Genomic DNA, 27,980 nt, shown 5'->3' with positions numbered 1-27,980 from the left:
ATTATGTTAGGTGGAACATTTGCAGCTTTGTTTCCAAACTGAATGAAGTAGGTTTTGTCAGTATTCAGTGTAAGTTTATTAGTCATCATCCAGGCAGATATTTTCTGCAATTCGGCATTGACTGTGTTGGCGAGTATGACTGGGTTTGGGTGAGAGAAGACATATGTAGTGTCATCTGCAAATAATATGGGTTTGAGGAGCTGTGATGCATTTGGTAGGTCGTTGATGTAGATGAGAAAGAGGAGTGGTCCAAGGACGCTTCCCTGTGGGACTCCGACTGTGATTGGTTGTGTGGAAGAGTTTGCACCATTTATGTGCACATATTGACTTCTGTTGCTAAGGTATGACTTTAGGTAGTTGAGGGAGTGGCCTCGTGGCCTCTGATACCATAGTGTGTTAATTTAGTGTACAACAGTTCATGGTCGACTGTATCAAAAGCTTTATGTAAATCAATGAAAATTCCCAGCGGGACTTCTTTCTTTTCGAAAGCAGTATATATTAGTTTTATCATGTGTATGATAGCATCATTTGTGCTTTTATTATTCCTGAATCCAAACTGACAGGGGTTTAGTATGTTATGTGAGACGAGGTAGGAATAGATCCGTCTATGAATTAATTTTTCATAGATTTTAGAGAGGAGTGGTAAGTTAGATATTGGCCTATAGTTATTCAAGTCTGCTTGGTCACCTCCTTTGTGACCCCTCACTATTTTGAGAATTGCTGGGAAGGTGGAGGATTTAATGGATTTGTTAAGAGTGCTGCAATAATTGATGACAATACTTGAGAAGCTTTTTTGTACATAAAAGTTGCCAAGTTGTTTATCTTTTTTGTACATAAAAGTTGCCAAGTTGTTTATGTCTCCTGCCTTGTTTTTAAGGGTGTTGATGATGAATGAGACTTCTGTTGGGTTGGTTGGAGCTAGGAATAGTGTGTTCAGGTAGGTGCTCGTGAGATAGTCAGATGGACAGGTGTTTGAGTTTGGGATTTTGCTTGCTAGGTTCTTTCCTATGGTGGAGAAGAAAACATTGAGTCTGTCTGCTGTTTCAGTTGGTGGGAGTAGGGGTTCGTCTGTTTTTGTTAATTTGATTGTTTTGTTTTTGGATATCTTTTAAGTTCCAAGAATTTCAGATAGAGTTTTCTAGGTCTTTTTCATATCACCTTTGATGGTTTGTAGTCTATTTTCGTAATACAATTTTTTAGACCTTCTTATGAGGCTGGTAAGAGCTGACGAGTAGTGTTTTGACTGGTCTCTAGTTATTTGACCCATTCTGTACTGTTTTTCATATTGGTGCTTTGTATTAATGGATTTAAGGATGCTGGGTGTTAGCCAGGGACTATTCAGTATCTTAGCTGTGATCTGTTTAGTTTTCCTAGGGCAATGTTCGAGCTCATTTTACCAGTCAATGTTATTCATAGCTGCTATAAAGTTATTTACAGCTGTCTCGTTATGTAGTATGAAGGTAACTTTAGTAATGTCTTGGGGCAGTTTACCTAGATTGGTTATGAGAAAGGTTGGGTAGTGGTCTGTGGTGTTGTCTGTGATTATGCCTGATTTTAACCCTTAAACTGTCTAAATGTAGATTTATGTTTGCTCGCATAGCGCTCTGAATTATGTTTTTTTACATTCTTTCTTATGGAGAAAATCAAGGGCGGAGTGCTACTCGTGCAAACGTAGATCTACGTTTGGACAGTTAGAGGGTTGAAGGGGATATGGTGTTAATCCAGATGTGGTCTATTAAAGAGACACTGGTCTTGGAGATTCTTGTAGGTTTAGATATTGTTGGTAGCAACTAGCAATTGCTCATAGTGTTTGTGAATTCGGTTACTTGTGGGTCTTGGTCATGTAGTAGATTTATGTTGAAATCTGTTAGCAGATGGTCTTTGTTCATATGTGCATCAGTTATCAAGTTTCCTAATTTTTCACTAAAGTGGTAAATGTTTGACTGTGGTACTCTATAGATGTTTATCACCATGAGGGGTTTGGATGAATGTTTGGATGAATGCGTGGAGTATATGCTCACTCGCCAACAGACAAAGGAAGACTGACTCAGCTATGCGCAGCGTCCTGGCAGGAGGTGGGCTGATGCATCTAATACAGCCAATATACAAGGCAATGGCTGAAATACGGAACAAAATTTCTGCCAAAAAACTGGCCTAAATACAAATTGGTTGAAAAACGCAGCAGCCAAAAAACGAGGTTCCATTGTACTTTTAATAACCTTACCTTCAGGCAACATAATGACTCTTGTGTATATTAAACTTAACATGCAAATAATACCTGGGAGGTGCCTTGAGGATGGTAAGGGGCTCTTGATTAATCAAGGAAGTACTACATATATCTTCCTCTTCCTTAGATCAAGCCTAATTACCTCCCATTTTTCTTGATTTGTATGACCCCTACACATGTAGCACTCCTCCCTAATTATAATAATAATAATAATAATAATAATAATAATAATAATAATGATGACAACCAGAAGCTTTTCAAAAAGTGTGAAATAAGTGTCACCAAATTTTGCAAGAATTATGTTTATTTTGAAAATATATTATTTTATTTGTTTATTTATTACATTACTTACTTATCACACTTTTGTGTTTGGAGACCTTCACCCCCACTCCGTGTGCTGAATGATTCAAATGGGTTTAATGCTTCGTATAAATTTAATAATTATAAAAATCCTGTATGCTCAAAACAATAATATTAAACACATGAAAAAATGTAACTACTCATACCCCTGGTAAGCCCAGGTAATGCCAGCCTAATTGGCCTGTCCTCAAAAGGTACTAATGTGGTCACCATGACAAAGTGAGGTCAAATCTAACTACATACAGTACAAAGTAAACAAATAAGGTAGTCCCTTCTATGGGAATTTTGTTGCATAATTTCTATGGTATAAATACATGAATAATAGAGTAATTAAAAAATAGCGAGACATATTTTGCAAAAGAGTACAGCTCAAAAGATACCTTTATTATTCAATGAAGCCTCAACTGAAAGAAAAGATGAGATTGTTGTTTCATGACTGTCACAATAACAGACAATTCCAGATTTACAGAATTTGTCCATTAAATCAGAAATCATTTTACCCAGTGAGCCATAATAATAATTCTGGATCAGAAAGGCTTTCGCTGTCATTTCCAGATGTTGTTCATCTACAGATTTTGTCCATTATATCCAAGTCATTAAATTGGGGTCTGCTAAATCAAGGTTTTACTGATTTCTTCAGAATAAACTACTGTTAAGATTCAATTTAACACGTAAACTGTTATACAGTACTGCCAAGGACTGTATTCTTCCTCCACAGGCAAATACTAAATTTAAAATAATACAATATCTGGAGATCTACTATAACACTTTTTGTGTGTTAAGTTTCTGCTCAAAGTTTCCCCTTTAATAAAGACATGAAAAGGTTTTGATTTTCCCTTTTGCAATTACTAAATTTACCTTAGTATCAAGTGCAAGTCTGGGTTCACCAACTACAAGTTGACGTCCAGAGCTAAGCACCTGTGGCCGTTTCGTTCCTGTGCGGATATAAACCCATCGATACTGAAAAGAAATATGGTCACAACAGTCAAAGCCATAATGCAAAAATTTAATTTATCAATAGTTTTTCTTGATATCACTACCCCCTTTCCAATTTTCATGATAGTTGTATTAACAACGATAAATGATCAATTGTCATGTTATGATGTTTTCAAGTTGCCAGTGACAGTACTGTACATAAAAAACTATATTTCAGTCTATGATATCTGATGAACCATTTAGAGTAAAACAACAAGGTCCTAGATGCACTAGAAGACAAAAAGAATGCAGATGTAATATATACAGACTTTGCAAAAGCCTTCGACAAGTGTGACCATGGCGTAATAGTGCACAAAATGCGTGCTAAAGGAATAACAGGAAAAGTCGGTCGATGGATCTATAATTTCCTCACTAACAGAACACAGAGAGTAGTCGTCAACAGAGTAAAGTCCGAGGCAGCTACGGTGAAAAGCTCTGTTCCACAAGGCACAGTACTTGCTCCCATCTTGTTCCTCATCCTCATATCTGACATAGACAAGGATGTCAGCCACAGCACCGTGTCTTCCTTTGCAGATGACACCCGAATCTGCATGACAGTGTCTTCCATTGCAGACACTGCAAGGCTCCAGGCGGACATCAACCAAATCTTTCAGTGGGCTGCAGAAAACAATATGAAGTTCAACGATGAGAAATTTCAATTACTCAGATATTGTAAACACGAGGAAATTAAATCTTCATCAGAGTACAAAACAAATTCTGGCCACAAAATAGAGCGAAACACCAACGTCAAAGACCTGGGAGTGATCATGTCGGAGGATCTCACCTTCAAGGACCATAACATTGTATCAATCACATGTGCTAGAAAAATGACAGGATGGATAATGAGAACCTTCAAAACTAGGGAGGCCAAGCCCATGATGACACTCTTCAGGTCACTTGTTCTATCTAGGCTGGAATATTGCTGCACACTAACAGCACCTTTCAAGGCAGGTGAAATTGCTGACCTAGAAAATGTACAGAGAACCTTCACGGTGCACATAACGGAGATAAAACAGCTCAATTACTGGGAGCACTTGAGGTTCCTAAACCTGTATTCCCTGGAATGCAGGCGGGAGAGATACATGATTATATACACCTGGAAAATCCTAGAGGGGCTAGTACTGAACTTGCACACGAAAATCACTCACTACGAAAGCAAAAGACTTGACAGACGATGCAACATCCCCCCAATGAAAAGCAGGGGTGTCACTAGCACGTTAAGAGACCATACAATAAGTGTCAGGGGCCCGAGACTGTTCAACTGCCTCCCAGCATACATAAGGGAGATTACCAACAGACCCCTGGCAGTCTTCAAGCTGGCACTGAACAAGCACCTAAAGTCGGTTCCTGACCAGCCGGGCTGTGGCTCGTACGTTGGTTTGCGTGCGGCCAGCAGTAACAGCCTGGTTGATCAGGCTCCGATCCACCAGGAGGCCTGGTCACAGACCGGGCCGCAGGGGCGTTGACCCCCGGAACTCTCTCCAGGTAAACTCCTGTCACAACATTCTAACTCCCAGTCTGGACTTCCCAGCCAATTTTTTTCCATGGTATTCCTCCTCCTGACCCATTTTCTCTCTTCTTAGCTCGTTTTATATGACCAGGTTCAGCCAGACCCTAGCTAACCACTGGTGAGCATAGATCAGTGAAAATTCACTGTGCCACCTGTCAATACCCCTCCTTATTTGCTCTTCAACCTGGATGCCTCTAAAATTGGTGAAACATTTTTTTGACTCGACATTTTTTTATTCACCAGGTGAGTATGTTCCTGTTATAAGAATCTGTGGAAGACAATACACTCACACCCCGCCCTATGTCATTAATTGGTTCCAAAAGCTGTGACGTAACCCGATTTTTCACGTAAACTGGACATAATGCCTTAAAAATACCTTAAAATAACGACAAACACAGTAAATTAGCATAAATAACTCATGAAAGAATATAACTATTGCTAAACCTTAAAGAACGCTAAAACACATTTAAGTCATATTTTTTAAAGAACAATGCACACAATTAAAAAATTATGACATAAGTGACGTTGCTGAGTCATGTAAAGTCGAATGTACATAACGACGTTCACTGAACTGAAATTTACTCTAGAAAAGTGGCAAAAAGGCAAATTTGACATTGGCTGAAATGACATAAAGTGGGGTATGATTGTATGTACTGCTCTTCAAGGCTGGAGAAAGATGATAGTGTAGCCATTTGTTGTGCTAGAAAACAGGCTGCAGGCAGTGGTGGGCACAGCTAACCAAAAAGTTAGCTTTGCTAACCACTAATCTGCTAACTAAAAAATTATCTCCGCTAATGCTAAACCGCTAAATAGCCAAAGAAATTAGCGGAAGCTAACACTAAATGCTAACAGCTAACTTTTTCACATGGATTCAGATTCGGTTAGAACAGACCTGGAGAGCTTCCTGATAAGATATAGAATGCCAAGGTCAAATCATGATCAAGTGCCGCTAGTGCGAAAATAGCAATTGTTTAATTTTATGATGTAACGCATGCAACCGACAAGGATACACTTGTCGCTGTACTGAAGTCCCATAGCACCCGAACAGATTGAGTTAGCTTATTTGACTGCTTTCTTCATCAGTTCCAGTTACTCACTGTATTCATTCATTTTATTCTGTTTCTGTTCATGTTTGCATTTAACTTAATTTAGATTTTGAACCCAATAAACTACAAACAAGTAGTTGAAAATCATGCTTAAAGATGAAACCTTGAGGCCAACTTATTGCTGCACCAGCGATACAGCCATACAGGTGCACTCAAATACTAGTTAATTGAACAAATGAAATCATGCCAAGTTCAGATGATGACTGGGCTGATTACTACTCTGGCTGGGCCTTCTCCATCACTTTGATGTGATGCTGGTTGCCCTTCATGAGCATCAGACTCTCAAAGTTTCCAACTGACAGGGTGGCTCTCTTGGCCCTCAAGATATCTTTATCTATAGAGAATAGGCACTCAACTGCAGCATTGGATGGGATGATGGTGCTGTACTTAATGAATAGGTCGATCAAGACCTGCTCACCCAAGAAGGCGACTTCACTCATGACCTCTTTCAAGCCGGTCTCCAGTCAGGTCTTCACCATGCTCTGTGCCTTCGACTTCAGTGACTTGTGGCTTCTGCTGTCTCAGAACTGAGTGATGCTGCTGAAGTCATCTTCTTCATCCTCATTAGTGGTGCTGCTGGTCTCCTCACTGGTCTCCATCATGACTGCTTCCATGACAGTCTCCATGGTGTTCCTCACTTTGCTGACCTGGCTGTTGTCATACTGCTCCAGCCACAGCAGGCGAAACTTGGGGTTGAAGGCAGCAGCCAACTGGCACTCCTGGTCTTCTTGGAGGAGCCCAAACCTTTTTGCAATTCCTGCCAGGATTGCATCTACCAGATGACTGCAGTACAAGAGACATTTTGACTTGACCTCCTTCAACTTCATGATGGTAGCCGCTATAGTTGGCAGAAGGCTCCCAAGATAGGCCTGGTCCTCCCCCTGGATCTTATCTATGGCATTGACAACATTTGCTACCACCTGAGCATACTATGTCAGGAAGCCAACCTCAGGATCAGTGAAGGTCTGCAGTTTCAGCTGTGTCATCATCCTGTTGGGCTGGCACATGACGCATCCTTCGTATCCCTTGACTTGAGGACAATATAGTCATCCAGGTGGGGCCACGGGTTCTGCAACTCCGGGCCCTCAGCCTAAGCAGCCTCTACTTCAACCACAGCTGCTTCTGGCTCCTCAACAACACCCTCAGGCAGAACAGAAACATCTCCCCTGTTCATAATAATAAGTGATAATGCACCTCGGTGATCACTGACACTGTAAGACTTAACAATGCTGCTCAAATGCTACTGCTGCTGCTGCTGCTACATTGACAAGTCAGCCAATAGCATGCCTGACTGACTGTTGGAGAAATGCCCACAACAGACAGGAATAAAGAAGTGCACCATTGAAAAGGCATTGCTTTCTGACTACCAACAACATTTGATTTTTTTTAGCGGATTCAAAGTTAGCGGAACTTTATTTGGCGGAAGCTAATTGGTCCGCTAAAGGTTTCCAAAGTTAGTGGAAATGCTAATCCACTAAACCAAAAATTAGTTCCACTAATTAGTGGTTAGCAGATTAGGGAAACTGTGCCCACCACTGGCAGTATGATGACTGAATAACCTGTTCGGAGTAAAAAAATAGTCACAAGGGACAATTCACACACAGAGAGAAGTCATATAATAACAAGAATGATTGCCCCACTCAGCAAGCATCTTTCACTGTGAATCAGGAATGTCAGTGGAGGACCTACTAGTCTGGCAGCCAACTTATAAGTTTACTGATGAACCTGGAATTATTGGAAATCCAACGTCTTTTCAGATTTATTATCTACAACCATGGCAGCATTGATTATTATACAGAATCTGCAACAATATAAAATGGCTACCACAAAAATGCATATACATGTATGTACAGTACTGTAATTTTTTGCCCTTAGAAAATTGTCACCTACACAGCTCAAAACTAAGACAAATCATGATCATGTGAAAGGTTTGGATTCATTTTCAGTTGTGTACATGCCAATTTGTTATCAATGAAGAAATATGAAAAAATTAGGATACTAGTTTATAAGCAATGGCTTATGAATGCCTTTGTTGATCAGCTTCAAATTTTCAATGTTGATGTACGTTACTTAGAAGATTTAGATTGTTATTGGACTATGTAAGTGCCAATTTGGACAATTATATTTCTAATGACAGATTTGCACCCTGAAGTTCAAAAAACATATTTATAATTGAATATAACTGCAGAACTGAGAAAATTATAAAAACATTATTTTATATTGTGAAATTTGACAAATATAACTATTTTACAATACATACCCATAAAATATCATAAAAAAATTACACATTATTTCTAATTTTTTACTACAACTGAGGAAGCTGGTAGTTAACTTGGGTTCAGTGAATGATAAGCAGAAGAACTGCAGAGAACTTCCTCGGTCAGGACTGAGAATGGTGTTTGTCTGACTGTAAAAAATAATACTATACCAGCATGCAAACCTGATGTGGAAAATTACATTTATCTTAATGTATCATTATATACATAACAGTAAATGAACATAGATAATTATTATTTATCAGTTAGACAAGTAGGAATTTGGGACACTTAGGTCGCAAAAAATGTCCCCCTTCGATACCTACCACTGTCATATCCACAAGTTGCTCTGGACCTATTAATTAAGTGAAATATACATCAGGAATGCTGATTCCCATTTTCTATGACATAAATGTTATTAAATACAGTATGGCCATCTTATTATTTTTTTTTTTTATTATCACACCGGCCGATTCCCACCAAGGCAGGGTGGCCCGAAAAAGAAAAACTTTCACCATCATTCACTCCATCACTGTCTTGCCAGAAGGGTGCTTTACACTACAGTTTTTAAACTGCAACATTAACACCCCTCCTTCAGAGTGCAGGCACTGTACTTCCCATCTCCAGGACTCAAGTCCGGCCTGCCGGTTTCCCTGAATCCCTTCATAAATGTTACTTTGCTCACACTCCAACAGCACGTCAAGTATTAAAAACCATTTGTCTCCATTCACTCCTATCAAACACGCTCACGCATGCCTGCTGGAAGTCCAAGCCCCTCGCACACAAAACCTCCTTTACCCCCTCCCTCCAACCCTTCCTAGGCCGACCCCTACCCCGCCTTCCTTCCACTACAGACTGATACACTCTTGAAGTCATTCTGTTTCGCTCCATTCTCTCTACATGTCCGAACCACCTCAACAACCCTTCCTCAGCCCTCTGGACAACAGTTTTGGTAATCCCGCACCTCCTCCTAACTTCCAAACTACGAATTCTCTGCATTATATTCACACCACACATTGCCCTCAGACATGACATCTCCACTGCCTCCAGCCTTCTCCTCGCTGCAACATTCATCACCCACGCTTCACACCCATATAAGAGCGTTGGTAAAACTATACTCTCATACATTCCCCTCTTTGCCTCCAAGGACAAAGTTCTTTGTCTCCACAGACTCCTAAGTGCACCACTCACTCTTTTTCCCTCATCAATTCTATGATTCACCTCATCTTTCATAGACCCATCCGCTGACACGTCCACTCCCAAATATCTGAATACGTTCACCTCCTCCATACTCTCTCCCTCCAATCTGATATTCAATCTTTCATCACCTAATCTTTTTGTTATCCTCATAACCTTACTCTTTCCTGTATTCACCTTTAATTTTCTTCTTTTGCACACCCTACCAAATTCATCCACCAATCTCTGCAACTTCTCTTCAGAATCTCCCAAGAGCACAGTGTCATCGGCAAAGAGCAGCTGTGACAACTCCCACTTTGTGTGTGATTCTTTATCTTTTAACTCCACGCCTCTTGCCAAGACCCTCGCATTTACTTCTCTTACAACCCCATCTATAAATATATTAAACAACCACGGTGACATCACACATCCTTGTCTAAGGCCTACTTTTACTGGGAAAAAATTTCCCTCTTTCCTACATACTCTAACTTGAGCCTCACTATCCTCGTAAAAACTCTTCACTGCTTTCAGTAACCTACCTCCTACACCATACACTTGCAACATCTGCCACATTGCCCCCCTATCCACCCTGTCATACGCCTTTTCCAAATCCATAAATGCCACAAAGACCTCTTTAGCCTTATCTAAATACTGTTCACTTATATGTTTCACTGTAAACACCTGGTCCACACACCCCCTACCTTTCCTAAAGCCTCCTTGTTCATCTGCTATCCTATTCTCCGTCTTACTCTTAATTCTTTCAATTATAACTCTACCATACACTTTACCAGGTACACTCAACAGACTTATCCCCCTATAATTTTTGCACTCTCTTTTATCCCCTTTGCCTTTATACAAAGGAACTATGCATGCTCTCTGCCAATCCCTAGGTACCTTACCCTCTTCCATACATTTATTAAATAATTGCACCAACCACTCCAAAACTATATCCCCACCTGCTTTTAACATTTCTATCTTTATCCCATCAATCCCGGCTGCCTTACCCCCTTTCATTTTACCTACTGCCTCACGAACTTCCCCCACACTCACAACTGGCTCTTCCTCACTCCTACAAGATGTTATTCCTCCTTGCCCTATACACGAAATCACAGCTTCCCTATCTTCATCAACATTTAACAATTCCTCAAAATATTCCTTCCATCTTCCCAATACCTCTACCTCTCCATTTAATAACTCTCCTCTCCTATTTTTAACTGACAAATCCATTTGTTCTCTAGGCTTTCTTAACTTGTTAATCTCACTCCAAAACTTTTTCTTATTTTCAACAAAATTTGTTGATAACATCTCACCCACTCTCTCATTTGCTCTCTTTTTACATTGCTTCACCACTCTCTTAACTTCTCTCTTTTTCTCCATATACTCTTCCCTCCTTGCATCACTTCTACTTTGTAAAAACTTCTCATATGCTAACTTTTTCTCCCTTACTACTCTCTTTACATCATCATTCCACCAATCGCTCCTCTTCCCTCCTGCACCCACTTTCCTGTAACCACAAACTTCTGCTGAACACTCTAACACTACATTTTTAAACCTACCCCATACCTCTTCGACCCCATTGCCTATGCTCTCATTAGCCCATCTATCCTCCAATAGCTGTTTATATCTTACCCTAACTGCCTCCTCTTTTAGTTTATAAACCTTCACCTCTCTCTTCCCTGATGCTTCTATTCTCCTTGTATCCCATCTACCTTTTACTCTCAGTGTAGCTACAACTAGAAAGTGATCTGATATATCTATGGCCATCTATATACATATAAATACTGAATTTCTGGAAAATATATACAGTATTTTCCACACCTGACCTGTGATATATTTTGTGATCAGTTCTGAGCACTTTTCTACCCTCAAAGTCCATTGCTCATCTGGACTATTACTGTTTGCACCCACTGACTCTCATGGCCATCATAGCCTCATTGTTCTGACATTTAGCAGAGGTAGAAATTCAGTTTCCTACTGAAAATGTCTACTCTTGTTCCAGCATACTATTTTTGAATATCTATTGGTACTGTACAAGGTTAAATGGTAGTGAACCAAGAATGGTGGCTGAGGGAAGACTCCTGGGAGCAATCTTTTATATCACCATCATGCATAAAAAGTTTCTAACTAGAAATGTTGTGACTCATACCTGTAATATATCTGTGAGCAGTTTCTAGAGGCTTCCTAACCTCACAGCCCAGCCTTTGGCCAGGCTTTTCTGGGCTTTGCCTGATCAATCAACCTGCTGTTGTTAGCAGCTCGCTGGCCCATATATTCTTCAGTCAGACTGATCTGGCACTTGATGAAGGTAGTGATCCAGTTTCCTCTCAAAGACTATTACACTTGTTCCTGCTTGTGTACAGTGATACCACATGACCCTTGTGACTCCCTGTTCCAGTGTTTTATCAACTTTGCAAACCTTTGAGGTTTTCAGTATGTTAGAATACATGTACATACTGCATTTGTAAATTCAATGTACATATAAGGTGTGGAAAATACTGTATATATTTTCCAGAAATTCAGTATTTATATGTAAATAGATGGCCATACTGTATTTAACCCTTTGACTGTCGCGGCCGTATATATACGTCTTACGAGGTACCGTGTTTGACGTATATGTACTCATAAATTCTAGCGGCTTCAAATCAAGCAGGAGAAAGCTGGTAGGCCCACATGTGAGAGAATGGGTCTGTGTGGTCAGTGTGCACCATATAAAAAAAATCCTGGAGCACGCAGTGCATAATGAGAAAAAAAAAATGCCGACTTTGTGGTCTATTTTCGTATAGTATTTACGGTTGTATTCTCGTTTTCTTGGTCTCATTTGATAGAATGGAAAACATATTATAGAAATAGAGGTGATTTTGATTGATTTTACTATAAAAAAAAAAACTAGAAATGGAGCTCAAAGTAGGGGAAATGTTTGATTTTTGCCAATGTTCAAAAGTAAACAAATGATGCCATTGTCCAATAAATGTCCAACTAGCCATTCTAATATGCAGTCATGAATGGGTTGATGTTATTTATACAATTATTACAGTATTGCAGTAGTCTGCATAATAGTAAATCTTCTACTTTTTGTTTGAATAAAAATTCAAAATAGAAAGCAAGAGTAATATCAGAGGGGCCTGGAGATGTGACTAATGAACAAAGAAAATGTTATTTTAGAGCCAGGAATGTCTGCATTGTTCATTCTGGACCTTATTTTGAAAATGTCATATTTTTTAGTTTTCGTGAAATTGGCCAAATTGCAAATTTTTGACCACATTATTAGGTAGTTGAAATCAGTAAATAGGCAGTTTCTTGTACTCAATCGATAGAAAAAATGGAGTTCTAAAGAAATAGCTATGAGTTTGGGCGACTGGAACAATGGAATTAGCCGAAAATAGGGCTCAAAGTGGGCAAATCGCCAATTTGTAAACAGCGCCGAGGTCGCTAACTTCGCGAGAGTGTAATTCTGTCAGTTTTCCATCAAATTTCGTTTTTTTGGTGCCATTACAATCGGGAAAAGATTCTCTATCATTTCATAAGAAAAAATATTTTTTTTTTTTTAAATTTTGCGACACCAGGAGACACCTCAGGATTGGGGGTTGCGACAGTCAAAGGGTTAATAATATTTATGTCATAGAAAACGGAAAGCCTGCGTCTGCGCAGAGGAGACTCGCCATCTTGGTTTTGAATTGTGTACAACGTTGGTGTGATGGGAAGGAATTTTCGTGCTCTAGAGGTTGAAATTGGGCTGACACATCTCAAATAGGAGGTGAAATTGTTGGACATGCATTCCTGCATAACTTGAGATATCAGACGACTGGACAAGACAGCTCCAGGAACCTCAGATAAGCTCTCTAGATTTGTGTATAATTCTGGCCAGTGTTTTCATAAATTTAGTTAGTGAGGTTTTTCTGAGTATGATACAACTTAATATCCAGTCAAATTGGTGAGTGATATTAAGATATATTTTCCTTCTGTTATGTAATTGTGTATATATATAACCATTTATTATTTTTAATATACAGTCCACAAATTTATATATTTACCAGTATTCCTGGTGTATGTATATTTCATTTAATTAATAGGTCCAGAGCAACTTGTGGTTATGACAGTGGTAGGTATCGAAGGGGGACATTTTTTGCGACCTAGGTGTCCCAAATTCCTACTTGTTTATGTAACATTGATAAATAATAATTATCTTTGTTATCATTTACTGTTATGTACATAATTAGTTACATTCAGACAAATGCAATTTTCCACATTTAATTTGCCCATTGGTCCTTCTTGAACCGGAGGTAATTAGTGAAGTCATTAATTAGTTAATTACTTAATAATTATATGTGAAATGACAGAAGGAGGTGGATGTTAAGTTCACAAATTTATTTAATGTGTAATGGATTATAATTATTACAATATTAATTTTGATAAGTCAAGTCTGGCTAAGTTTATATTAATTTGTATAATATTAATTTGATAAGACAATTCTGGCCAAGATTTATATCAGTGTATGTGTAATTGATAAGCCAGGTGTTGCAAATTATATTAATGTGTATAATATTAATTTTACTTAATGTGTAGTGGATTATAATTATTACAATATTAATTTGATAAGACAATTCTGGCCAAGATTTATATCAATGTATGTGTAATTGATAAGGCAAGTGTTGCTAATTATATTAATGTGTATAATATTAATTTTGCTATACCAAATTCTGGCAAGGATTTATATTAATTTGTATAATAATTTTGATAAGCCAAGGCTGGCTAAAGGTTTGTATTAATGTACATTTAAAATTTACATATAAATTTCTTACATGTGTAATTGCTAAGCTCACGTGTAGCTAACATTATTGTGTATTTAAAATTTATATTAAAATTTTTTACATGTAATTGCTAAGCTCAAGTAGCTAGAATTTATTTAAAGGTAAGTTGTACTATTTACCTTTATAAAGTGCATAATTTAGTACATAATCAGTGTTATTAAGTTGAATTTAATACATTGCATCATGGCTGAAAATGAGGAAATTAATGTAGAAGACAAACATATGGAATATAGAGCAAAGAAAGCATCACTGCAAGCTAGAAAGGGGCATGTAACAAAAGCATACAATAAATGTTTGGACTTAATGAATCAAGAAACTGTGAATGCTGATGATTTAAAATTGTATTTAGATGCTTTAGATAATAGATATGATTCATACAAATTATATTACAACAAATATGAAGGAGATTTGTTAGTAAACTGTGTAGATGAGACTGAAGTAGATCTCATGATTAATCAGTATTATGAATTAAAGGAAAAGATTCTTTCTTGTAAAAGTCAGGCCTTGAATAAATTAAAATGTGTAAACCAGGCAGTTAATCAGTCTGCTCCAACAAATAATATGTCTTTGCCAAAACTCCCAGAACTATGTTTACCTGTGTTTAATCCTGGAGAAAACTGGGAGGAATTTTGGTCAATTTTTAAAGCAGCTGTGCATGACAGGAGTGACCTAGCCTGTGTAACTAAATTATTTTACCTCAAAGGACAGGTAAGAGGAGATGCTTACATACTCATACAAGCCTTTCCCAATGTAAATGACTCTTACAAGGAAGTAGTTGACTTGTTGAAAGTCACTTATGGTAATATAGAACAAAGTAGGTTGGATCTAGTGAATATCATTATTAATTTAAAATCTCCAGATCATACTTACAAAGGTTTACAGCAGTTTAGAGTTAAACTGGAGAGCACTCTCAAAACATTAAGTAATAAATATAATCTGAAGGAATCAGACTGGTTATTGAGTGCCATGGTACAGAATAAATTAAGCTGTAAAACACTAGAATGGTTCACGAATAAATATCACAAGGATTATTTTGGTCTGGAGGAAATAAGACTAGGTCTACAAGAATTAATTGTTCAGATGCAGACCAGCCAACTAACTCATTTTAAAGATGCAACACATAATAACTCTGAGGTATCTGTCAAGTTTCACAAAGGGAAAAATTATCCCAATGGTAATAATCAAAATTCATTTCCTAAAAATAGTTGCATAGGTGCATATCAAGTAGCAAGAATCAGAAATAATGATTCTCCACAAGGTAAGAAGAATAAGTACCCTCCTAAGAGTAGCACAGTTAATAAGAAACCAGTCAAAGAAAAGAGAGATTGTCTTTTCTGCAAGGGTACTCATTTTTCTAAGAATTGCAATGCATACAATTCATGGAATGATAAAGTTGAAAGATTGGAGGAACTTGACAGATGTATCAGGTGTTTGGGTAATCACAATGTAAAGGATTGTTATGCCAAATTAAACTTCTGTTATCAATGTCACAAAGGAAGACACCATATAGTCATGTGTAAGGGTCTATATGTTAATGTTGATAATAATGATAATGTTGACAATCCTGACACAACAGTGGCTAATGTAAAAATTGCTGCTAATGTTAATAATGATGGTTTTGCTGAAGTAGCCTTACCTGTGTTACAGGTAAAAATTGATGATAAAAGGCATAAATCAAAAAATGTAACTGCATTATTGGACCAGGGATCCCAGCGTACTTTCATAAAATGTAAATGTCTTGATGGTATGAAAGTACAGATGGGAGATCCCACAACTTTAAAATTATCTGGTTTTCTCTCGGATAAAAGGGCTCAATTGTATGACACTGTTTATGTAACTGTCAGGTTGGGCAATGAGAAAAAACGTGTTAATGCAGTAATTGTAGATAGACTTCCAGAGAAAATATCTACAGTAGGGCTTAGTAAAGCTACAGAAAGACTCTCACATAATGTAAATTTAGCACCTTCTGGTGTAAGTGATGATTCTGTAGGCCCAATAAATATTTTGATAGGTAGTGACTATTATGCCTCCTTTGTAAAGGGTATGGTAAAGAAATGTGGTGTCACCCTTTTGAAGACTGCAGGAGGCCATGTAATGTATGGTAGGATTCCTCGTAATAATAATTCATGACTAGAGGAAACTACAAATACCATAACTGTGTGTCTTACTCATGAAGTTGTACCCCAGTATAATTCTTCCATAGAGGATGGTGTTGAGCCAGTGCATAAATTGTGGGAATTAGACAGCATTGGAATAAATGTAAATGAAGAAAGTCCAGACGATTCTTTTACTCAGGAGCAGTACCTGAAAGATGTAAAATTTGAATCTGGACAATACTGGATACGACTTCTGTGGAGACTGAACCATCCAGAATTGCCCACTAATTACAGAATGGCATATGGGCAGTTAAAAGCTCAGCTCCACAAACTGAGTAAGACACCAGAATTGTTAACTGCCTATAATGATATAATTGCTGAGCAGTTAATTAATAAATTTATAGAAGAGGTACCTCCTGAGCAAGCCAAAATTTATGGTCACTATTTGCCACATCACGGAGTGAAGAAGGATTCTAAGACCACTCCTCCGAGAATTGTGTTTAATTGTAGTGCCAGGAATAACAAAAATGTACCTAGTTTAAATGACTGTTTGATGACAGGTCCGTCATTGATGGAAAAATTAGGAGATATCTTATTAAATTTCAGGATGAAGAATTATGCCTTTACGGCTGACATAAGTAAAGCTTTCTTAAGAGTGGGTTTACAAGAGGCTGACCGGGATTGTACCCGCTTCTTATGGCCTGAGAATCCTAGTGACCCACTTAGCCCTCTGAAAACCTTTCGCTTTAGGAGCGTATTATTTGGTGCTACATCTAGTCCGTTCCTACTTCAAGCGACGATAAATGCACACCTTAAATGTACGGGAAGTCCATTGAGTAAAGTAATGAGCAAACAATTTTATGTGGACAATTTCCTGGGTGTGACGTCAACTGAAGAAGAACTGTTAATGACTTATGGAGAGGCTAATAAAATAATGCAAAGTGCAAATATGCCTCTGAGAGAATGGAATAGTAATTCGTCCAAATTAAAGGACAAAATAAGTAAAGATTACCCTGGAGATGAAGTGCCAAAATTTAGTAATGTATTGGGTTTAACTTGGGATACTGAGAGAGATTTGTTAATGTTAAAACCTAATAATTATAGTATGCCCAATAAATTAACTAAGAGAGTTTTGCTTGCTGAAGTTTCCAAATGTTTTGATCCACTAGGTTTAGTGTCACCCCTTACTATAAGAGAGAAATTATTAATTCAGGAAGCATGGAAACTTAAATGTGCTTGGGATGAAATTCTACCTGAGAAATTCATTAACAGGTGAGATGAATTAATTGGTGATTATGAGAAAATTCCAATGTTGGAGTTCCCACGCCAGGTGGCCAATCCAAATGGAAAAAATGTACTCCACATTTTTTGTGATGCTTCAAAATTGGCATATGGAGCAGTTGCTTACCTTCAATGTAATAGTGTTATTTCTCTTGTTATGTTTAAGGCTAAAGTGTCTCCAATTAAATCACGCACCTTACCTCAGTTGGAATTAACAGCCATTTATGTAGGTGTCAAATTAGCTAATTATATAAGAAATAAGTTGCAGGAGGTAAATATTAGCGACACTGTAATTTGGTCTGATAATGAGGTATCCTTACAATGGATTCGCAGTGGAAACAGTAAAATTGTGTACGTACAAAACAGAGTCGCTGAAATTTATCAGATGCAAGAGAAGTATAATAGTTTGGGTCAGCATGTGTTAACATTTAATCATATACCTGGTGAGGAGAATCCAGCTGATTTCTTGTCTTGAGGTTTACCTTATGCTAAATTTGTAAATGCTGTATCATGGTTTAAAGGACCGAGCTGGTTGGTAAATAAAGCTAATTGGCCTGTACAAAAGGTGTATATTGCTCCTGTTGAAATTACTGTGACCACCGCTCCAATAGTTTGTCCTCCCTTAGCCATTGATATAAATAGGTATTCTTCTTTACCCAAACTAATCAATGTAACTAAGTTGGTGTTTAAATTTCTAAACAAGATGAATATTTCATTTAAGTTTTCACATCCTCTTGAATATTGGATAAAGAGGGTACAGGAGGAAATCAATGGAAGTGAGATTAAATTGATGATGGAAAGAAAAATTGTGAAAGGTTCTATAATAGAGAAATTGGGGCTGAATTTAGAGAGCAATGTAATTAGGTGCAGAGGTAGGTTACAAAATACTGAATTGGGTGATTATGCTAAACACCCTATCTTACTGCCCAAAACTCATCATCTAACAAATTTGATTGTTCTAAATGCCCATAAAAATGTAATGCATGGTGGGGTACAAGATACCTTAAATTGTATTAGGGAAACTTTCTGGATTCCACAAGGATGGCAAAGTGTAAAAAGGGTGATTAAATCTTGTGTAATATGTAGCCATGTGGATGCCAGATCCTATATGTACCCAGGTCCTCCACCATTGCCAAAGGAGCGTGTACAATTAGTGAAACCATTTGATGTAACAGGTGTAGACTATAGTGGTCCAATAATTTTAACAGGTACGTCAAATGGTGTTCCACTGAAAGTATATGTTTGTTTGTTCACCTGTACTGCTACTAGGGCAGTTCATTTAGAAGTGGCACAGGACTTGTCTGCAGAACAGTTTATACAGCTGTTTCAAAAATTTGCAGCTAGGAGATCCTGTCCGAGGTTGATGATTTCGGATAATGCCACAAATTTTGTAGCAGGTGCTCAACACTTGATAGAATTAAATAATAGTAACGATGTTCAATCTCTGTTAACCCAGCGAGGATGTACCTGGAAATTTATTACTCCTGGAGCCCCTTGGCAGGGGGGGCTGTACGAAAGACTGATAGGCACAGTGAAGAGGTGTCTCCGCAAAGTACTACACCGGAAGAGAATTAATTTGGAAGAATTCCGTGCAGTGTTAGTGGAGGCAGAAAATCGTATAAATAATAGGCCTCTCCTGTACATGAGTGATACACCTGATGCAGAAGTATTAACACCTTCTCACCTAATATGTGGAAGGAAATTGGAAGCTGCCCCTGTCTATAGAGATAATCCGGAAGAAAGTGATGAAGATTACAATGATGCGGCAGTGTTGTGTAATAAATTTAAAACGTTAAATAAAGTAATTGATTATTGGTCTAATGTGTGGCGTAAGGAATATCTTCTTACACTATGTGAACACTTTTATGGTGCGACAGAGGCAGTAAATCGACAGACCATTCAACCAGGTGACATTGTGTTAATTGACACTGAACAACATCGAACATTGTAGCCTCTGGGCAAAGTATTGACATTGTACCCAGATGCACAAGGTGTTGTCAGGAATGTCAAAGTGTTGTGTCGTGGCAAGGAAAGTTTACGCACAATTAATAAATTTATTTCCTTGGAATTAGGTGTTCAATCAAACGTAAATGAAAATCTGAGGGAAAGTGACATGAGTGATATGGAAGATAACGCAGACCAAGTGATGCTGGAAGATGAAATCGTAGTAAGACCTATTAGGAGAACAGCCACTCAAGCCAGAACTGGCTGGAATCGTCTCCTAAAGGAAGGAGTAATTTGAATCATTTAGCAACGAACTCCAGCCGGCCGCAGTGTGGAAAATATTGTATATATTTTCCAGAAATTCAGTATTTATATGTAAATAGATGGCCATACTGTATTTAATAATATTTATGTCATAGAAAACGGAAAGCCTGCGTCTGCGCAGAGGAGACTCGCCATCTTGGTTTTGAATTGTGTACAACGTTGGTGTGATGGGAAGGAATTTTCGTGCTCTAGAGGTTGAAATTAGGCTGACACCTCTCAAATAGGAGGCGAAATTGTTGGACATGCATTCCTGCATAACTTGAGATATCAGACGACTGGACAAGACAGCTCCAGGAACCTCAGATAAGCTCTCTAGATTTGTGTATAATTTTGGCCAGTGTTTTCATAAATTTAGTTAGTGAGGTTTTTCTGAGTATGATACAACTTAATATCCAGTCAAATTGGTGAGTGATATTAAGATATATTTTCCTTCTGTTATGTAATTGTGTATATATATAACCATTTATTATTTTTAATATACAGTCCACAAATTTATATATTTACCAGTCTTCCTGGTGTATGTATATTTCATTTAATTAATAGGTCCAGAGCAACTTGTGGTTATGACAGTGGTAGGTATTGAAGGGGGACATTTTTTGCGACCTAGGTGTCCCAAATTCCTACTTGTCTATGTAACATTGATAAATAATAATTATCTTTGTTATCATTTACTGTTATGTACATAATTAGTTACATTCAGATAAATGCAATTTTCCACATAAGGTTTCATCTTTCCTAAGAGACTGCCTTGTAAAAAGTCACTGGTAATCAATTAAAGATATTATTTTTTATTCTAGTATTGTACCAATAATCATTTATCAGTTTCATTCTTCAACTTAAGTTGGCTGATGCTATCATGAATGATGGGACTGTCTTTACCAAATTTATGTCATGAAAACAGCCTGATATTTTACTGTTGGCAGTTGATGTAGCAGTGCCAATTTTTCACAATTCTTGAATAGTACATATGTGTATTTCATATTTTTTCTTCTATAATTATGAATTTTTAAACAGTTCTCAACATTAATTAATCCTAATTCATAAGCAAATTCTATTTTGTATGTCTCTGCATGGGATGGGAAATGCCTTAATATCTGTGAAGGGTTCTTGATCCCTTTCCTTGGTTCATTCCTGATTTCATCCCATTCACTACGCATTCTGAGATCCATGATTACAATACTAATACTGTACATGTACGTCAACTTACTGCACGCAACTGATTTGCCTGAGCATAGCAGGTCAGTGTGATGTTTCCTCCTGCCACCACCTTTAATCGTTTTATATCATCACGTTCCCTCTCTGCACGGCACTCTGCAACATGCAAGACAAATTATCACATTTCCTCTCCACAACGCACACCACAACATACACGTTATTACATTCCTTCAGCACTGTTCTTTGCAACATGCACGCTATCACATTTCCTCTCCACAATGATATCCAGTTCCCTCTCTGCAGTTCACTCTGCAACATACAAGATAAGTATATTATACAGGAAATGCATTCAAAGGGGTAAAATAATTAATAAAATAATAGATGTGGAGTATAACGCACATTAGACTTTTTAAATTTAGTAATATATACAGGAGAAGGGGCTACTAGCCCCTTGCTCTCGGCATTTTAGTCGCCTCTTACAACACGCATGAATTTCAATGAAGACAAATTTCAATTACTCTGCTATAAAAAACTTGAAGAAATAAAAACTGTATTGGAGCATAAACCAAATTCCAATCACACAACCGAGCAAAAAACTAATATGGACCTGGGAATGGTAATGTCAGAGATTCTCACTTTCAAAGATCACGACAATGTGTCTACTACATCTAGGGAAATGGTAGGATGGCTGAGAACATTCAAAACTGGAGATACGAAGCCAACGATGATTCTCTTCAAATTGCTTGCTCTCTCTAGGCTGGAATACTGCTGTACATTAATGGCCCCTTTCAAGGCAGGCAAAATTGCAGACCTAGAGAACATACAGAGAATTTTCCATGCACGTACAAGTCCCATAAAGCACCTAAATCACTGGGAATGGTTGAAGTCCCTTGACCTGTATGCCTTGAAATGCAGGTGAGAAATAAGCCTGAGTATGATAAGAGACAACACAATAAGTGTCAGGGGCTAACACACACACACACACACACACATATATATATATATATATATATATATATATATATATATATATATATATATATATATATATATATATATATATATATATATATAGTATATATATATATGTATATATGTGTGTGTGTGTGTACTCACCTAGTTTTACTCACCTAGTTGAGGTTGCAGGGGTCGAGTCCAAGCTCCTGGCCCCGCCTCTTCACTGGTCGCTACTAGGTCACTCTCCCTGAACCATGAGCATTATCGTACCTCTGCTTAAAGCTATGTATGGATCCTGCCTCCACTACATCGCTTCCCAAACTATTCCACTTCCTGACTACTCTGTGGCTGAAGAAATACTTCCTGGAGTTTACCTGGAGAGAGTTCTGGGGTCAACGCCCCTGCGGCCCGGTCTGTGACCAGGCCTCCTGGTGGATCAGAGCCTGATCAACCAGGCTGTTACTGCTGGCTGTACGCAAACCAATGTACGAGCCACAGCCCGGCTGGTCAGGAACCGACTTTAGGTGCTTGTCCAGTGCCAGCTTGAAGACTGCCAGGGGTCTGTTGGTAATCCCCCTTATGTATGCTGGGAGGCAGTTGAACAGTCTCGGGCCCCTGACACTTATTGTATGGTCTCTTAACGTGCTAGTGACACCCCTGCTTTTCATTGGGGGGATGTTGCATCGTGTGCCAAGTCTTTTGCTTTCGTAGTGAGAGATTTTCGTGCGCAAATTCGGTACTAGTCCCTCTAGGATTTTCCAGGTGTATATAATTATGTATCTCTCCCGCCTGCGTTCCAGGGAATACAGTTTTAGGAACCTCAAGCGATCCCAGTAATTGAGGTGTTTTATCTCCGTTATGAGCGCCGTGAAGGTTCTCTGTACATTTTCTAGGTCAGCAATTTCACCTGCCTTGAAAGGTGCTGTTAGTGTGCAGCAATATTCCAGCCTAGATAGAACAAGTGACCTGAAGAGTGTCATCATGGGCTTGGCCTCCCTAGTTTTGAAGGTTCTCATTATCCATCCTGTCATTTTTCTAGCAGATGCGATTGATACAATGTTATGGTCCTTGAAGGTGAGATCCTCCGACATGATCACTCCCAGGTCTTTGACGTTGGTGTTTCGCTCTATTTTGTGGCCAGAATTTGTTTTGTACTCTGATGAAGATTTAATTTCCTCGTGTTTACCATATCTGAGTAATTGAAATTTCTCATCATTGAACTTCATATTGTTTTCTGCAGCCCACTGAAAGATTTGGTTGATGTCCACCTGGTGCCTTGCAGTGTCTGCAATGGAAGACACTGTCATGCAGATTCAGGTGTCATCTGCAAAGGAAGACACGGTGCTGTGGCTGACATCCTTGTCTATGTCGGATATGAGGATGAGGAACAAGATGGGAGCAAGTACTGTGCCTTGTGGAACAGAGCTTTTCACCGTAGCTGCCTCGGACTTTACTCTGTTGACGGCTACTCTGTGTTCTGTTAGTGAGGAAATTATAGATCCATTGACCGACTTTTCCTGTTATTCCTTTAGCACGCATTTTGTGCGCTATTACGCCATGGTCACACTTGTTGAAGGCTTTTGCAAAGTCTGTATATATTACATCTGCATTCTTTTTGTCTTCTAGTGCATTTAGGACCTTGTCGTAGTGATCCAAAAGTTGAGAGAGACAGGAGCGACCTGTTCTAAACCCATGTTGCCCTGGGTTGTGTAACTGATGGGTTTCTAGATGGGTGGTGATCTTGCTTCTTAGGACCCTTTCAAAGATTTTTATGATATGGGATGTTAGTGCTATTGGTCTGTAGTTCTTTGCTGTTGCTTTACTGCCCCCTTTGTGGAGTGGGGCTATGTCTGTTGTTTTTAGTAACTGTGGGACAACCCCCATGTCCATGCTCCCTCTCCATAGAATGGAAAAGGCTCGTGATAGGGGCTTCTTGCAGTTCTTGATGAACACGGAGTTCCATGAGTCTGGCCCTGGGGCAGAGTGCATGGGCATGTCATTTATCGCCTGTTCGAAGTCATTTGGCGTCAGGATAACATCGGATAGGCTTGTGTTAACCAAATTCTGTGGCTCTCTCATAAAAAATTCATTTTGATCTTCGACTCTCAGTCTGGTTAACGGCTTGCTAAAAACTGAGTCATATTGGGAATTGAGTAGCTCACTCATTTCCTTGCTGTCATCTGTGTAGGACCCATCTTGTTTAAGTAGGGGCCCAATACTGGACGTTGTTCTCGACTTTGATTTGGCATAGGAGAAGAAATACTTTGGGTTTCTTTCGATTTCATTTATGGCTTTTAGTTCTTCCCGTGATTCCTGACTCCTATAAGATTCCTTTAGCTTAAGTTCGATGCTTGCTATTTCTCTGACCAGTGTCTCCCTACGCATTTCAGATATATTGACCTCTTTTAGCCGCTCTGTTATTCTTTTCCGTCGCCTGTAAAGGGAGCGCCTGTCTCTTTCTATTTAACATCTATTCCTCCTTTTTCTTAGAGGAATAAGCTTTGTGCATACATCGAGTGCCACCAAGTTAATCTGTTCTAGGCATAAGTTGGGGTCTGTGTTGCTTAGTATATCTTCCCAGCTTATATCGGTTAGGACTTGGTTTACTTGGTCCCACTTTATGTTTTTGTTATTGAAGTTGAATTTGGTGAATGCTCCTTCGTGACTAGTCTCATTATGTCGATCTGGGGCTCCACGCATACATGTCTGAACCTCAATTATGTTGTGATCTGAGTATATCGTTTTTGATATGGTGAGATTTCTTATCTTCCTGACAAGTATTCCCTGATCCATTGCAGTGCCTTCCCTGTTATCCCTGCTTGGTCCTCCAGTTTTTGCACTAATCTCTTGTGTGGTACTGTGTCAAACGCCTTCTTGCAGTCCAAGAAAATGCAATCCACCCACCCCTCTCTCTCTTGTCTTACTGCTGTCACCATGTCATAGAACTCCAGTAGGTTTGTGACACAGGATTTCCAGTCTCTGAAGCCATGTTGTCTGCTGGTGATGAGATCATTCCTTTCTAGATGTTCCACCATTCTTCTCCTGACAATCTTTTCCATGATTTTGCATGCTATACATGTCAGTGACACTGGTCTGTAGTTTAGTGCTTCATGTCTGTCTCCTTTTTTAAAGATTGGGACCACATTTGCTGTCTTCCATGCCTCAGGCAATCTCCCTGTTTTGATAGATGTATTGAATATTGTTGTTAGGGGTATACATAGCGCCTCTGCTCCCTCTCTCAGGACCCATGGAGAGATGTTATCTGGCCCCATTGCCTTTGAGGTATCTAGCTCACTCAGAAGCCTCTTCACTTCTTCCTCGGTTATGTGTACTGTGTCCAGCACGTGGTGGTGTACCCCACCTCTCCGTCTTTCTGGAGCCCCTTCTGTCTCCTCTGTGAACACTTCTTTGAATCTCTTGTTGAGTTCCTCACATATTTCACGGTCATTTCTTGTTATCTCTCCTCCTTCCTTCCTTAGCCTGATTACCTGGTCCTTGACGGTTGTTTTCTTCCTGATGTGGCTGTATAACAGCTTTGGGTCAGATTTGGCTTTTGCTGCTATGTCGTTTTCATATTGACGCTGGGCCTCCCTTCTTATCTGTGCATATTCGTTTCTGGCTCTACGACTGCTCTCCTTATTCTCCTGGTTCCTTTGCCTTCTATATTTCTTCCATTCCCTAGCACACTTGGTTTTTGCCTCCTTGCATCTTTGGGTGAACCATGGGCTCATCCTGGCTTTTTCATTATTCCTGTTACCCTTGGGTATAAACCTCTCCTCAGCCTCCTTGCACATTGTTGCTACATATTCCATCATCTCATTAACTGGCTTCCCTGCCAGTTCTCTGTACCACTGAACCTCATTCAGGAAGTTCCTCATTCCTGTGTAGTCCCCTTTCCTGTAGTTTGGTTTCATTTGTCCTGGCCTTCCTGCTTCCCCCTCCACTTGTAGCTCTACTGTGTATTCGAAGCTCAAAACCACATGATCGCTGGCACCAAGGGGTCTTTCATATGTGATGTCCTCAATATCTGCACTACTCAAGGTGAATACTAAGTCCAGTCTTGCTGGTTCATCCTCTCCTCTCTCTCTTGTAGTGTCCCTTACATGTTGGTACATGAAGTTTTCCAATACCACCTCCATCATCTTAGCCCTCCATGTATCTTGGCCCCCATGTGGCTCCAAGTTCTCCCAGTCGATCTCCTTGTGGTTAAAGTCACCCATGATCAGTAGCTTTGCCCTGCATGCATGAGCTCTTCTGGCCACTGCAGCCAGTGTGTCAACCATCGCTCTATTGCTCTCGTCATACTCTTGCCTTGGCCTCCTGCTGTTCTGTGGTGGGTTATACATCACTGCAATTATCACCTTGGGACCACCAGAGTGAAGCGTTCCTGCTATGTAATCACTTTCTTCTCCGCTGTCTCCTCTCTCCAGCTCATCAAAATTCCATCGGTGTTTGATCAGCAATGCCACTCCTCCACCCCCCCCCCCCTGTTCCTTCTGTCTTTTCTCAGGATCTGGTATCCCGCTGGAAAGATGGCATCTGTTATCATACCTGTAAGCTTGGTTTCTGTGATCGCTATGATGTCTGGTGATGCCTCTTTGACTCTTTCGTGCCACTCCTCCCACTTGTTTGTTATTCCATCAGCGTTTGTGTACCATACCTTCAGTTTCCTTTCCAACACTGTGGTTTGGGGGGCCTGTGGGGGTGGGAGACCTGGTAGCATACTGTGGGATTCTATGGTTGGGGGTTGGGTGGAAGCTGTGGGTATGGATTGTATTGTGGGTTGGGATGGTGTGATAGGTTGTGGGGTTCTGAGGATAGTTGTGTGTGTGCTTGCCCTTGCTGCTCTGTTCTGCTCTGACTGACCTCTGCTGGTTCCATCCTTGTCTCCTTTCCTAGCTCCTTTCGCTTTTTTGTCCTCTCCCTCAGCTGCTGTCTCTCTGTTTGTGTTCTGTCTCTGTCTAGGAACACCTTCTTGTACTCTTCCGAGCTTTTCAACCGTGGTTTCTCTTGGAGGATCCTGTTCCGCACTGCTTCTGTCCTGAGAATCAGCTTGATCGGTCGGTTTCTCCCCTTCAAGTACCCCCCTATTCTCTGAAAATTTACAATCTCATCCATGTCTTCTCCCCCTATTTCTGTGATGATTTTCTCAATCTCCTTTCTTTCTTCCTGCCATCTTTCAGTGTGTGTCCTTTCCTCTCTCTCCCGAAGCCCATGGATAATCACTGATTTTGCCCTTTCCTCCTCCCATTGCCTCTCCCTCTGTGACTCTGGTTCCTGTCTGTATGTGGTCATTTTCTCCCTTGATTTTTCCATTGGCTCTTGGTAGCATGGTTGTGCCTCAGCATTCAACCTATCTCCCTCTCCATCTGCACCCATCTGCTCTTCCCTTTCACTCCCTGGCCCTTCTTTGCAGGCTAATATGACCTTAGCATAATTCAAATCTCCTTCCTTCCTGTTCAGCCTCTCAGCTTCGTATGGTATGTCTTCTCTGGTTACTACCCCTGAGACTTGCTTCAGCCTGTTTACCTCAAATTCTAGGACCTTTACCCTGGCTACTGCAGTTTCGACTTGTGCCTCCCAATTCTTCGTCTCCTTCTCCAACCTCTTTTCCCATTTCACAGAGAGCTCTTTCTCCATTTTTTCAGAAAGCTCTCCTAATTTTCTCTCCCATTCTTGCTCTATCCTTTTCCACTGTTCCTCCATCCATTCCTCCCTACCAGTACCATTGTCATCTGATCCCTGATTCCTGCGAGTCCCAACCATTTTTTTTTTAGTGAAAGAGAGAGAGAAAGAAAAAAAAGAA

The 27,980-nt window shown here is 39.4% G+C and overlaps 1 protein-coding gene and 1 pseudogene across 5 annotated transcripts in view; both read right to left on the bottom strand.

The window, feature by feature from the left end:
• The window catches only part of LOC128696740 (uncharacterized), a 294,106-nt gene that overhangs the window by 248,913 nt on the left and 17,213 nt on the right, over positions 1-27,980 (bottom strand). For all 5 annotated transcript variants that reach the window (XR_011393202.1, XM_070094479.1, XM_070094481.1 and 2 more), the window contains exons 2-3: positions 21,270-21,373; positions 3,446-3,547 (exon numbers count right to left, since the gene is read on the bottom strand). Coding sequence is in view for 4 of the 5 variants with exons in the window: in XM_070094479.1 (XP_069950580.1) it covers positions 3,446-3,547; positions 21,270-21,373 (206 nt within the window). In the remaining variant the exon portion in view is untranslated. The remainder of the gene's footprint in view (positions 1-3,445; positions 3,548-21,269; positions 21,374-27,980) is intronic.
• On the bottom strand, positions 6,394-7,185 carry LOC138854024 (uncharacterized; annotated as a pseudogene).

This window comes from Cherax quadricarinatus, chromosome 46 (genome assembly GCF_038502225.1).
Source record: "Cherax quadricarinatus isolate ZL_2023a chromosome 46, ASM3850222v1, whole genome shotgun sequence".
NCBI lineage: Eukaryota > Metazoa > Arthropoda > Malacostraca > Decapoda > Parastacidae > Cherax > Cherax quadricarinatus.
This window is presented reverse-complemented; position numbering and strand designations above follow the sequence as displayed.